The 13,064-nt window shown below is 42.5% G+C and overlaps 1 protein-coding gene across 1 annotated transcript; it reads left to right on the top strand.

Annotated features, from left to right (window-relative positions):
- Nucleotides 1–6,390: 6,390 nt before the first annotated feature.
- On the top strand, nucleotides 6,391–10,295 carry LOC136559202 (D(1) dopamine receptor-like). The gene has a single exon (XM_066554207.1). The coding sequence runs from the start codon at nucleotides 6,391–6,393 to the stop codon at nucleotides 7,690–7,692; it is 1,302 nt and encodes a 433-aa protein (XP_066410304.1). The 3' UTR covers nucleotides 7,693–10,295.
- Nucleotides 10,296–13,064: the final 2,769 nt, after the last annotated feature.

Raw genomic sequence — 13,064 nt, 5'->3', positions numbered from 1 at the left:
CTGAGAACATTTTGGCCAGTTGTTTTCAACCTACGTCTTTTGGGTTTCTAGAAGGGGCTTAGAGGACCAAGAACAATTATTCTCTCACATATTTCATCCACTAATTTTGAATCACATATATTCAGTCACATATTCAGTCTCAACTGGTTTTGAAGGTTTTAAAAACTTCCTGTTTTTTAGGCAGGATAGCAGCATGGTAGCCTACAGCAGTACCCATTTTTTGTGAGAGTTCATTGAACTGCAGAGATTTTACTTTGCACTTTTCTTACCAACATATATGGTCACGTGCAATGAGAGTGTTTACTTTCTAACATCAATATATTGTTGATAAACATTTGTTAGTTCTCCCCTATGGTGATTACAACAAATTCCTGTCTCGGTCTTGTGCTGTTTGCTTACTGTGTCATTAATACAGATAAAATCACTTCTATGGCTGATAAAGCAAAAGCAGGAAGAAAAGTAATACGTGGAAATTATTATTTTAATTTTTTTTTTTTTGCCAAGTCATATTTGATTTTTATTCTGTAATAAAATTTTAAATAATGTTGTAATACACATTGGGAGCTATGAGAAGAGGAGTCTGTCTTTTCATTCTCCAAACACATCCTCTTCATAAGGTAAGTTCACATTAAATATTTAGGAATAATCTAGTTGATCTAATTTTAATTTTCCCTGAACCTACAGATGCTATGTATGAATATACAGCATGACTCTAAAATGTTGCCAAGACTGAGCATCGGGACCTGGGTGCTTTTGAATTCTGTTTGATAAATTTAGTGGGAAGAGAAGTGGTCTAAGAAAAAAAGTCCACTAAGATGAAACTTGAAAGAGTCTTTCCTCCTGAATTCAAGGGAAGTTGATAGGGGCTTGGGACTATTTGCAGATGAAAACTTTTAATTGGATTTTATTATAAATTATTTTCTTGAGATATGACCAGCATAGAAATTTTCAAACCTTTCATAGAAAGTTGAAGAAATTATTACAGAATGTACAAGAGCAAATGAGTGAACAGTTTTCAGTGACAATATTGGTATGAATTGGTCTTATGGATGAAAAATTACCTAATTTTTTTTTGCCATGCTTTTTTGACATTACTGTCCTAGCAATTTTGTTGGTTTCACAGCAGATGAAGCTGGAAGATACAGATACAGGAATAAATACCTGGAAGCAAGAGCTGCCTACCTCAGTTTACAAAGCACTGCTTGTGAATGTTGAACCAGGTCCGAAATAATAGCAAAAAGGAGTTTATCCTTAAAAGAACAAGTCTCCCTTATCTTGGGCAAACAGAATAAGAGGGAGTGGTTGGAAAGTTGGAAAGGGTAAGGTTCAATTTACTGAAGTGTGTTTAAGCTGTACTTAACTGGCAGACAATCCCTCAGGAAATGCTGCAGCCAGGCACAGCCAGTAGGAGTAGGGCTAATCACAGGCAGTGCAAAAGGGGAGAAACTTTTAAAGTGTATAATTTATTAAGGACATTTGTTAATTATATTTGCTGAGAAATGTTTGTCTATTTGTACAAACCAATATGCCACATTTGGCATCATGGATGGACAGGAATGAGGGAAATGAGAAAAAAAAAAGGCGTATATTTACTACACAGAAATATCACCTTCTAATTATGCAGTGTTGCATCCTACACATAGCCTGAGCTATTTTCCAGACAGCACTGAGGGCCTGTGTTGCTGAATTATTCCATAAAGTTTTTTCATGTAATTCTTATCAGTGAAGTGTCCCAGTCCAAAACTGCTGTTAATGGAGCTATTAGATGATGGCTGTGGCTGAACAGTGTGACAGTGGAACACTTCTCATTTTTCAGTTCCAAGGGCATTATGTACATTACACTTACTTCATCCTGACTCAGTCTTAAGAACCAATCATACACACTGCCTCCATTTCTCTGTGTAATTGTTTCCATAGATGGAGCATCAAGGAAGAACTGAAAGAGACATGTTCTCAGTCTAAACAGGGGTGTCTCCAAGAAAGCACCTATCATGCAGTCAAGCTATAGCCAGTGCACCTGATATTTGGCATGTTCTACCACAGGAAAGATGCATATACAGCAAACAAGGGCTTTTGTTTATCTGGTTTTTAGTCAAAGACAAATTTGCTCGGCCCTTGCTGGAGAAGGAACAGGGAGCACTAGGTGGCAAGGTGTGTGAGCTGTTGGAACTTCTGGGGCAAAGATTGTAACCAAGGAACTCCTTCAGGATGGGTTTGTTTCTGACCAGGGATAATTACCAAGTAGTTATTTTTATCATTGTCTTTACTGTGAGCATTTCCTGTGGCCTTTATCAGCATGAAGCCTGGGGAAACCCAGATTAATTTGCATATTAAGAACAAGAACTTGAATCTGAATCAACTTCCAAAGTGGTAAGTGTAGGCTGTGGAACCTTATCTGTTGTGCCTGCAAGTCTGTAAGTATCCTTGAGCATCAATGCCCAGTTATTTTACATGCTGTGGTCCAGCCACCAGCTTGCAGTAAGTGGGTAAATTAGGCTTGCCAGTATGGGCTCATACCCTAACTTAGGTAAGAGAAAATTTGTGCTGTCAAATGAGTGAAAGGAATCCAAAGATTGCTCTAAAATGTCTGTTGGATAGATTCTAGGGATGTGAAATCTTCGGAGAAAGAAGAGTGAATATAGGGCTGTGACCCTTCAAAGGGATTTTATCTGCCTCCTGGCATCACTTCTGCCTTGCTTATTTTCTCTGTACTGAACCACCGCTAAGGCTCAAACACAGGCTTTCCAAGCACCAAGCCTTACTGGGGCAGTGGCAGGATCTTGCCTTCAGGAAGCAATTGTGCTCCACACTCATGCAGTGTGACTGTGCAGTCCAAGCTGTTCTGGCACGGGCTGTGTGCACCCTTGTAACAAGATGAGAGACTGAAATGCTCCTTATGAAACACTGGAATTCAGCCTATCAAATATCACATCTCCCAGGTGCTAGAAAGCTTGCCAGCTTGCCCATAGGCTCTGTTTCACTAAATCTCTGAAATAAATGAACACAAAACAAAACACAGTGTTATGGCTGTCTGAAATTCTGACCACATACCAAAAATTGACACCACTTCCCAAAGTTTGTTATAATAATCCTCCTCCATTTGGACAAGATCTCAAAATTGAATTAACTATTTAATTAACCACTTTGGTATTACATTCATTTGACAAAGCAGAAATGCTGACACTGGATCAATGTGGCTGCAGCCTCCAGTCACTGCCTGTATGAGCACACACAGCATCAGTGACATTGGCACTAACCCTGCACACAGCTCCCAGGCACAGAGCAGACCCTGCCATTCCCACCAGCCAGCTGTGGCACCACAGCACAGGTCATGGCAAAGGCAGTGCCCTTCCAGGAGGCACCTTGAGGCTTGGGTTGAATTATCAAATCCTGTTTGAGCACTGAATTTTAACCTGCCTCAGTTGTCCAGCCAGCATGTCAGTGAGCTAGACTGAGGAATGAGCTCCAAATGCAGTCATAGTAAACTTTTAAAGGCTCAATTTCTGAATCAGGGCTCCTTTTAATCATATGTGCTATAAAACATGTGAGCACTTAGTCTAGAATAAGGTAATTCGATAAGGGAGAAAAGGAGAAAGAAAGAAAGAAAGAAAGGGGAAGGAGAAGGAAACTGATTTTGGTTTCTTATATAAATCTCTTCTTGGAGGAAGAGAGATTTTAAATGCAGTGATTGCATTTAAAATACATACAGTGTCAAGCCATTATATACATATTGTAATATGTCTTACATATATGGAACAAGCTCACAAATTTTCTGAAGTCACGAGAGGCTGATTTACCCATTCCATCAGTATTTTTCAGTTATTTTGCCCAGAGCTTTCCTGTTCTATCTCAAGTAAGATAAATTCAAGAAATAGTTAAAATCAAAGCTTACAGCATTTGCAACTCACCTCACACACTTATTTTCACACAGTGTTGTGTTTTCCCCTGTGTTTTTCTTTCCTTCCTCTCCCATAAGCTTACACTTCACTCCTTCCAACCCAATACAGGAATAAAAGCAGGGCAATGCTTCTATTTCTGTCTTTGCCACTGACTCACTGTACAGTTTCTTAAGCATTTACATTTTCCACTTGGATCCTCTGGTATCTAAGAAAATGAATGTGACTGTTGATGTTTTCTTCATGGTAAGAGCACTCACAATGTCTCTCTCTGTGCAGATTCTATTGCATTTAGTAAGGCTTGAGTCCACACTACAACCTTCCTATCAGTGAGGATATTAGTAGGGGTTCTGACTTCAGCCTAGATGCCTACTTTAATTACAACAATCAGAAATGTATCTTTTGAGATTGGTCAGTCAGATTTTACTTCAAAAGCCACAAAATTTTGAGGTGAGGCACTCACAGATATGCACACAAAACAGCATCAGCATACACACTCTCCTTTATAATGCATGCTAAAAAGGAGCCAGAGATATTCACAGAGCATAATGTGATCCTGGGAACAGGAGATACACAGAGTTATTTTAATATGGAGAATGCTGGCTACCTTGTGCTACAGAGCTCTGCAGCACTACTGTCTGCTGAATATGCAAAAGCATTGCTCTTTCCTTTTCAGTGCTGTATTGCCTTAGGTCCAGCTACTGTCCCACTTACAATCCTTCACAAATACATTCTGTCCTTTGGGGTCATTTTATTGATTGCTACATAAAAGTAAATGTATCAAGCCAAATTAGCAAGTGTGTAGATAAATCTTACAAACTAAGCTTTAGTCCTTACTATTGGAATGAACATCAGAGACCTACTTGGTTTGCAGATGTTGGCAAAAGCCACGTATGTGGAACTACAGATGGTTCCAAATAAGACAAAAGTGGAGTTGGCTCTTATATGCCAGCCTGTGTTATTTTTACAGCTCCTACTGCTTTAACAGAGTATATATTTAATTAGAGAAGGTTCTCCAGCAGTTGTTTGAATTATGAGTTAGTCTTACGGATAAATGCATTAATAAGAAATGTATTCCAATTTTCAGTATCATAGGAGGAACAACACAGTGGGCTGCTAAATGAAGACTGTGATGTCCAAGGCACAAAGAAAAACAGGACCAAGTGTTAACGATCTGTTATGAAATGGTACAATCCAACTAGTTGAGCTTAAATATGCTGATTTTTTTTACAGGGTAAGCTGCCAGCTATGCTGTTCAAGGTTTATTTTAAAAATTTCCACTCTCTCTACTAATTACCAGAAATATCATAAGAATACAATGGAAATCAGATACTGCTTGAAAATTATTTGTATTGGAACTAGTGACTGGAGTAGTTTAAATTAAGAGGCAAAGAAATAAAAAAATACCTAATGTAAAAATAAATACCTGCTTCCCATGTCAATTAATTGCATTAATTTATATTTTCTATTCTTGTCCTAATCTGTTTTTTCTTATGACAGGATAACCATACAAATTCTTCGAAAATGAAGGATTATACCCTATTTGCATGAGGATACTTTATTGAATGTAGGCTGTAAATATGTGCGGCAATTATATACATTTATGTGACAACATGCATATTATTATAACAATAAATAGAAGAGTGTTTAAATACACCTTTGGCTTAAAAGTAAAGAGGCAGGGTTTGGATGCTGTGAACAACTTATTGCCAAAATGCAGTAGATTCAAACTAGAGATCTTAGGTTTCTGTGCTTTTGGTTTCATTGCATAAAATTCCAAACCAAAAACTAAACAGCACAATACTACTTTGGTGAAAACAGATTCTGACAGCCAGATCTGAGCGCATTCCCAGTGGATGTAAACCGACACGAAGTGACACCCTGCTCTCTAACCAAGCTGAGATGTGATCGCGGTCTCCAAAAGGAGACGCTCGGAGAGCGCCGGGTCCTGCCTCGCCCCGGACACTTGGACAAGTACGGGCTGAGGACTGGCGGAGGGCTCTTCCCAGGGCGATGCTGTGGGGAAAGCTCCCCCCGCGCGCTTGGGAAGAGCGCTCCATCCCTTCCCAGGCGGCCCCCGCTCGGTCCGGCAGCGCGGGGGCCTCGGGCACCGGCTCGGCCCGGAGCTGCTGCCGCCGCTCGGTCCCGGCGCTGCGGGCGGAACGCGCGGCTGCCCCGGCCCCGGCCCGGCCCCGCTCCGCCGCCGAGGGGCCGCCGCCGCCCGGAGCCCCCGCGGGGCCGCGGCGGGACAGCCCCTCCCTCGGGCCGCCGGGAGCGGCGGCGGCGAGCCGGGAGGCGGGAGGCGAGGCCCCGGCAGCCGGCGGGTGAGTAGCCCGGGACAGCCCGGGCCGCCGCGGGGCACACCGAGGGCGGCGGGCAGAGATGCCCCCGCGGGCGGCCGCTCGCACAGCCGCTGCCCGGGGGGGGTCCCGCCGCCGCCTCGGGCGCTGTCCCGCCGGCAGGAGCGGCCGGGGGGGCCGGGGCAGCGCCCCCGATGGAGAGCGCGGCGCCGGGGGGCGGCCCGTGGGTGCTGCGGGCACTCACCGGGTGCCTGCTGGGCGCCCTGGTGCTGAGCACGCTGCTGGGCAATGCGCTCGTGTGCCTCGCCATCCTGCGCTTCCGCCACCTCCGCAACAAGGTCACCAACTGGTTCGTGCTGTCACTGGCCATCTCGGATCTCTGCGTGGCCCTTTTGGTGATGCCCTGGAAGGCGGTCACTGAGGTGGCTGGAGGCTCCTGGCTCTTTGGCAGCAGCTTTTGTGACACTTGGGTGGCCTTCGACATCATGTGCTCCACCGCCTCCATCCTCCACCTCTGCATCATCAGCCTGGACCGGTACTGGGCCATCGCCAGCCCCTTTCGCTATGAGCGCAGGATGACGCAGCGCCTCGCTTGTGCCATGATAGCCATGGCCTGGGCTCTCTCCATCCTCATCTCCTTCATCCCCGTGCAGCTGCACTGGCATAAAGCCGAGGACAGTAGAGATCCAGGCTCCTGGCTACCTGGGACACCCCGCTGTGATGTCAGGTTGAACCGCACTTATGCCATCACCTCCTCCCTTATCAGCTTCTACATCCCCGTGGCCATAATGATCATCACCTATACCAGGATCTACAGAATTGCCCAGGCCCAGATCCGCCGCATCTCCACCCTTGAGAGAGCAGGGGGGCAGTGGCCAGCTCCTGGCAAGGAGCCCACATCCTCTTTGCGGCGTTCCTTGCACAAGGAGACCAGGGTGCTGCAGACCCTTTCTATCATAATGGGAGTCTTTGTTTGCTGCTGGCTGCCCTTCTTCCTGCTGAACTGCCTGCTGCCTTTCTGCCAGCCCAGCCTCCAGGAGGACCCTGAAGGGCAGTCACTCTGTATCGGCCAAACCACCTTCAATGTCTTTGTGTGGTTTGGTTGGGCCAACTCTTCAGTGAATCCAGTCATCTATGCTTTCAATGCAGACTTCAGGAGGGCTTTCAGCAATCTCTTGGGCTGCCGGTGCTGCTGCTGTGGCACACCTGAATCCCCTGTGGAGAGGGTCAACTTCAGCAATGAGCTGGTTTCCTATCACCGTGACACCACCTGCCAGAAGGAAGGAGCTGTCCCATCGTCAGTGCCTCCTGCTGTCACCACTGCATGGGTGCAGCCCGCGCCCCATGCCATAAACCTCCAGGGAGAGCACAGCAGTGAGGAGATGTCTATGGAGAAGAGGGTTGTGACTTCTCAGACTCCCCTTGGCAGCAGCCCCAGCAGTTGTCAAGTGCCAGCTATTCTGCAATTGGATTGCAAGGCAAAGCCATCCCTGTAAACTGCTGCCCCCTGTACAGAACTTGGTCAGTGTGAGGGACCCTCTTGTCTCAGAGGGATGAGTGATCAATCACTTCTCTCACACACAGCCACCACACAGGGAGAGTTCTCCCTGTCTCCATGTAAGCTCCCCAGCAACAAATGTCCCATGCCAGAGGGATGGGAAAACACTGCTCTTACCACACAGGAGGCATATGGAGTCCATTCCAAAAGCACATAGCAGCCACATATTTACCTCTTCCCATGGCCACCTTCACCCCTTACTCTCACAGTCATTAGACATCTCCCATGCATTTGTTCACCCCCATTCTACAGTCAAATTTGAGGTATATATTAAGAATAGTAGATAATTCGATCAAAGTAAAAAAAGCTCACAGTTCAGGCAGCCAATCCCTTCAGAAAGTAGAAATACAGTATGATCCACAAAATAAAGAGTGGCCAGGTCATCTCTGTCAACCCATTTCACTACTTGCAAATATGAAGATCAACACAAGGCAGAGCAAATGGGTGTTGGATGGCTTGCAGGCAAGAGAATACTGGGAAAACTATGATTGTTTCTATCTGTGTAGAAGGGTTCAGCAGACATTAAGGCAATACAGTGGCATCTCATTGCCCTCTGTTTCTCTGTCCACTACTTAAAGGTTCTGCTGCTGACCATTTAATAGAGTGCTCCACTCACCACCATCCTTGTCCCATTTTTTCTGTCCCTCACCTATATTGGATTGCCTTTGATTTTCAGGAAGATGATGAAGATGCAACTGTCCAGAAAGAGACATAAAGAATGCTTACAATGCAAGAGCTTTCTTGGGCATTGTCTCACAGATGGTACAAATTATACTTTTCAGAACAGTGATCTGTGCTGAAAGGACAGCAGCAGAAAAGAGACTGTCCTCCCAGTGGTCCTGCTCCCTGTGATTTTAAACCAGGTGTAGTTCTTAAATCCCTGTATGCATTTTCCCCATCATTAGTTCCTATGGGAAAATATGCTCATGCTACCCTGCTCTTTTCAGGAATGTGTCCTTGGGGAATATTTGGGTGTGACTGCCATCTGTTCTTGGGCTACAGAGGCAGGACAAGAGGTAATGGGCTGTAAGGAAGACCAAGGCAAGAATTTGTAAAAACTTTCTAAGAATAAGGATAATTAAGCACCGGAGTAGATTGCCTAGGTAAATTGTGACTTCTCTCTCAGTAAAATGACTGTAAGCTTCTGTCAGATATGACAGTGACAATGTTGATCCTGTCTTGGGGCAGAGGCACAGAGTAGTGGTCTCTTGAGATAATCTCTAGTCCTGCTTCACTATGACAATGTGTCTCCTTAAGAAGCATTGAGCTTCAGATGTGTTTGGCTGTGGGTTTTTTTGCATGCAACTATCCTTAGATGTTTTATTGTAGGCAAAAAAGGTACAGATAAGAACTTTGAGATGTCATTGGTATACTTCCTTTCTTTTAGTGATTATCCATATTTCTGAGCATTTAATTATCATTCAGCATGCCTAGTGCCTCCTCTGGAGAGCAACCCTGAAATAAACCTGGTGTTGCCTTAAAAAAGATACAAGGTGTTTTTTTGTTTTGATTCCCATTGATTAGTTTCTAGGTGATCATATAGGAACTGTACACGGATTCAGATGTTAAAGATTCTATTTATATTTTCCTCAATAAATTCCTCAATTTTCCTCAATTTCTTTCTTCTTACACAAACCAGAAATGCATAAGAATGTCAGAGTCTAACTCCTTAAAACAAACAAACAAGCAAACAAACAAACACATTTATATCTTCAAGCTCTAAGAGACATCTCATTCCATGCTCTCCACACTAAACCCATCCTGGGGAGATACTGATAAACCTGACAAGGTACTACCCTGAAGTGTGACTTCCCAGCTGCCTGCCACCCTTCTGTTTCTGTTGCACGAGCTTCAGCTGGCTCAATCCCTCAGAGAGGGAACTGTCCCTGCCCTCACACCTTCCAGCCCATGGGCAGGCACTCCTCTGGCAGTCGAGGCCACACATGAAATTATTATGCACAGGAGATAATTTTTTTTTAGTATGTGTACAGTCTCATTATTAGTGATAAAAGAAGTTAATGAATGGAAGAGAAAGATTTATCTTCTCCCAAGGTTTGTCCTGCTATGGGAGCTGTCTCATCCAGGAATTAGGCTGGATTTACTATTTAGAGTGATGATGAAAATGGTGAAGGACAGAGTGGGTAGCAGAAATTAAGCAATGGATATATTTGAATAATGTTTTAAGAACAATGAAAAATGCATGGTAGCTTCAATCTATGAAACTATGTTTGTTTTAAGAATGGAAAAACATATTTGTGTCTGTGCTTGTGGTCATAGTTTAAACATGCTTCATTAATAGGTCAGATTGTACCTGAAAATAAGTGTACATTTTCCTGAAGAAAAACTCCTGGTCTTTACTGCATCTTTTTAAAGTGACAACTTGGAATTGTTTTTTGTAAGTGATGTTGGAAATAATTGTTTGTAGCTAATTGCTAATGGTTATTACTGATGTGCAGATGATACACATTACAGTAGTTTACAGTAGTAAGGTCTGCTGCAATAAGTGCAGTGTAATGATCAAGACTGCAATAAATTTCAGAAATTGCATATTATAAACTCTTCATTCTCATTTTCAGTAGCATATTACTGAAGGTACTTTATATGAAACTACGCCACATAGCTATTCAGACTACATCTGCTGTTGCTGATTTAATAACATATAAATATTCACACTCTATGTAGTTTTATTTTCCTTGACTGGGAAGCATTCTACAGATCACCCACTTCTGTGAATAGCAAATAAGCAAGACTCATTTTTCCTAATAATTTTTTGCAATGATTAACTGTGATTTCTGACTGACATTTTTCTCATGACAGGGCAAGCTCCTGTTTTAGATTACACAAGATCCAATTAATATTAATATTGTTAGGTCCAAGTGTGATAAGAAATATTAAAATTATTACAATAAACCAAGGTTTACTTCAGCAGAAATTAAGAGGCAAAATTATTTCCTATTTACACTATTGTAGCCACTCAAAAGAAGTATCTTCAAAGCAAAAACTTGGCAGGGCTTTGTTATCTATATACCAAATTTCTTGGTTTGGCAGGGCAAAAGAAAGGTATTTTTTTAGTAAATAAAAGTAAAGGTATTTTTTTTAGGGAGTTCTATGGCTATTCCTCAAACACACTCTCTATAACTCAGATCACCAAATCCACATATCTACTCGTGGATTCAGCACAGTGTGTGTGAGGTATTTCACTGACCAAAAGCAGGTCATTTCCCTGCCTAACAGTACCACAGGTACAATACCATTAACATCACAGTGACCTAAAAATAGCTTCTAAATAGCCCTGGTGTCAAAGCAGTGCAAGTTCACAGATACCTCATCAAAACACCATTATTAGCCAGTGCCTAAATGTCTGAAACAAAACACAGTTCAGTGCAGCAAAGTACAAGGGGTGGGGTTTACACTGCACACCAAATGCCTCTCCTGTTCAAATAATTCCCACTGTCTTTCCTTCTGTCACTCTACAAAGTTCTCAACCACCTGCAGGTCTTGTTCCTTTATTCCTTGTTACTTGAGATAAATACAGAATTCCTGTGGTCATACAAAAGCTCAAGTAGCAGAGTTTATGGTTATGTGCAACTTTAGCAAATGACGAATCCAGTGGAAATATCAATGTAAGGAAAACAAGATCATACCTCCATTGTATGTATCACACCTCTGGTTTTTTATTATCCCTCTGATTAGTATCAGATGCCTTAACATTTCAGTTAAACTTTCTGTGAGGAACAGCTGACCTAGGTTGCAGAAAGAGAAACCTGTTACACAACTCAGTTGTCAGGAGCATCTGTTGCTGCTTTGCTTTTGCCAAAATCATGCCTCTTGTGTTGGATTTCAGACGAGGCACCTACGCACACCATATTGAGCACATTTCCATCACTTGAATATCAGTAAAATTATTTTGTGAAAAAGTCTTTAGTCTTCATAAGCTGTATTTTCCCCTTAATTTGGGAGGTTGAAGCGGCTTTGTGGATATTAACCACCATCAGTCCAGTGCCCCTGGGCTCTGATGTACCTGAGTGGTTTCATCACCATGGTTATAGACTCCCACCACATAACTTTATCTCATTGAAATAGTTTGACTCACTTTCCTGAAACCTCTTGACCTTCCCACTGTAAAGCAAAGTAGGATGCACCCTCTGGGCATGGGCTATTCCTCAGATTTCTAGTTCTCTTAAGAACCAATTTTCATTTACACCAAAGAACGGTACCAAGATGTTAAAGGCCTGACTTTTTTTCCCTAGCATATTTGGCTTGAAAAAACTTACTGTAGTCTTGATCTGGTCTTGTTATTCCTTCCCAGTCCCTACTTGTGTCTAATCATTGAAGATATTTTCGAAAACCCAGGGCTTATGAATGAATTCCACATTTTTCTTACGTTAGGTAGCTACACAATAGAAAAGCTGCCAATCAGTGGAACTACTGACAGCAGTAAATGAACTCAAGATTTTTCATATGTGCATAGTACAAAATTAATGAAGATGCTAGAGAAAATGTAGGTTTATCTTCATCCACGAGAGCAGAATTTCATTTTGAGACAGTTTTAGTTTACTTTAGGTACTAAGAAGACATTAGTAAAATTTGCAGAAACTGTTGCTGGGCTCCCTTTTTTCTTTAAAGAAAAATTTCATAGCGCTTCCTGCAGTTCAACATTTTAATAGATTTTTAACTAATTAAATTAATCTTCACTCCCACCCCCAGTGAGAACACATCACTCTATTTTACTCTTTTCATATTTAAATCTGAACTGGCTGAATGGAGTCTGTATACACTATTTCATGGGCTCACATCTGCTGATGACTTCTGCATGAAACGTGAGCAAGTTGTCTGAGCTTCTATTACAGTCAGGGGAAATCTCGGCCAAAGAGTCAAATGTGTCTGGAGCAATTTCCTGAATCAAGTGAAGATACCTTCTTCAGGCTGAGAGGAAAACCTGGCTAGACTGACTAGCTGATGGGGAAAAACCCAGGCATGCAGGATAGTGAGAAAAAGGGAGTAACAAGATCCAATGAGCAAACAAAGTAGTTGTAACTTTTTGCTGTTGGTAACAAAGCTGAACCAGTTAGAGATTTTAAATAAATGAATGCATAAAATAAAACAGAGTATAGAATATTTACTAGTGCCTAAGTCAATAACATAATCATCAGAGATGACATCATGACAAATGTTCTTGGTGCACATTTGCTAACAGAAGGAGAGAAATACATAAAAGAGCTGAGTTTCAAGAGATGAAACTGGAAATTAGGCATTGCTTCTTATGCCTTGGATTATAGCAGAATATTAGTACTGCCAAACCACATTGTG

This window comes from Molothrus aeneus, chromosome 8 (assembly GCF_037042795.1).
Source record: "Molothrus aeneus isolate 106 chromosome 8, BPBGC_Maene_1.0, whole genome shotgun sequence".
Lineage (NCBI taxonomy): Eukaryota > Metazoa > Chordata > Aves > Passeriformes > Icteridae > Molothrus > Molothrus aeneus.
This window is presented reverse-complemented; position numbering and strand designations above follow the sequence as displayed.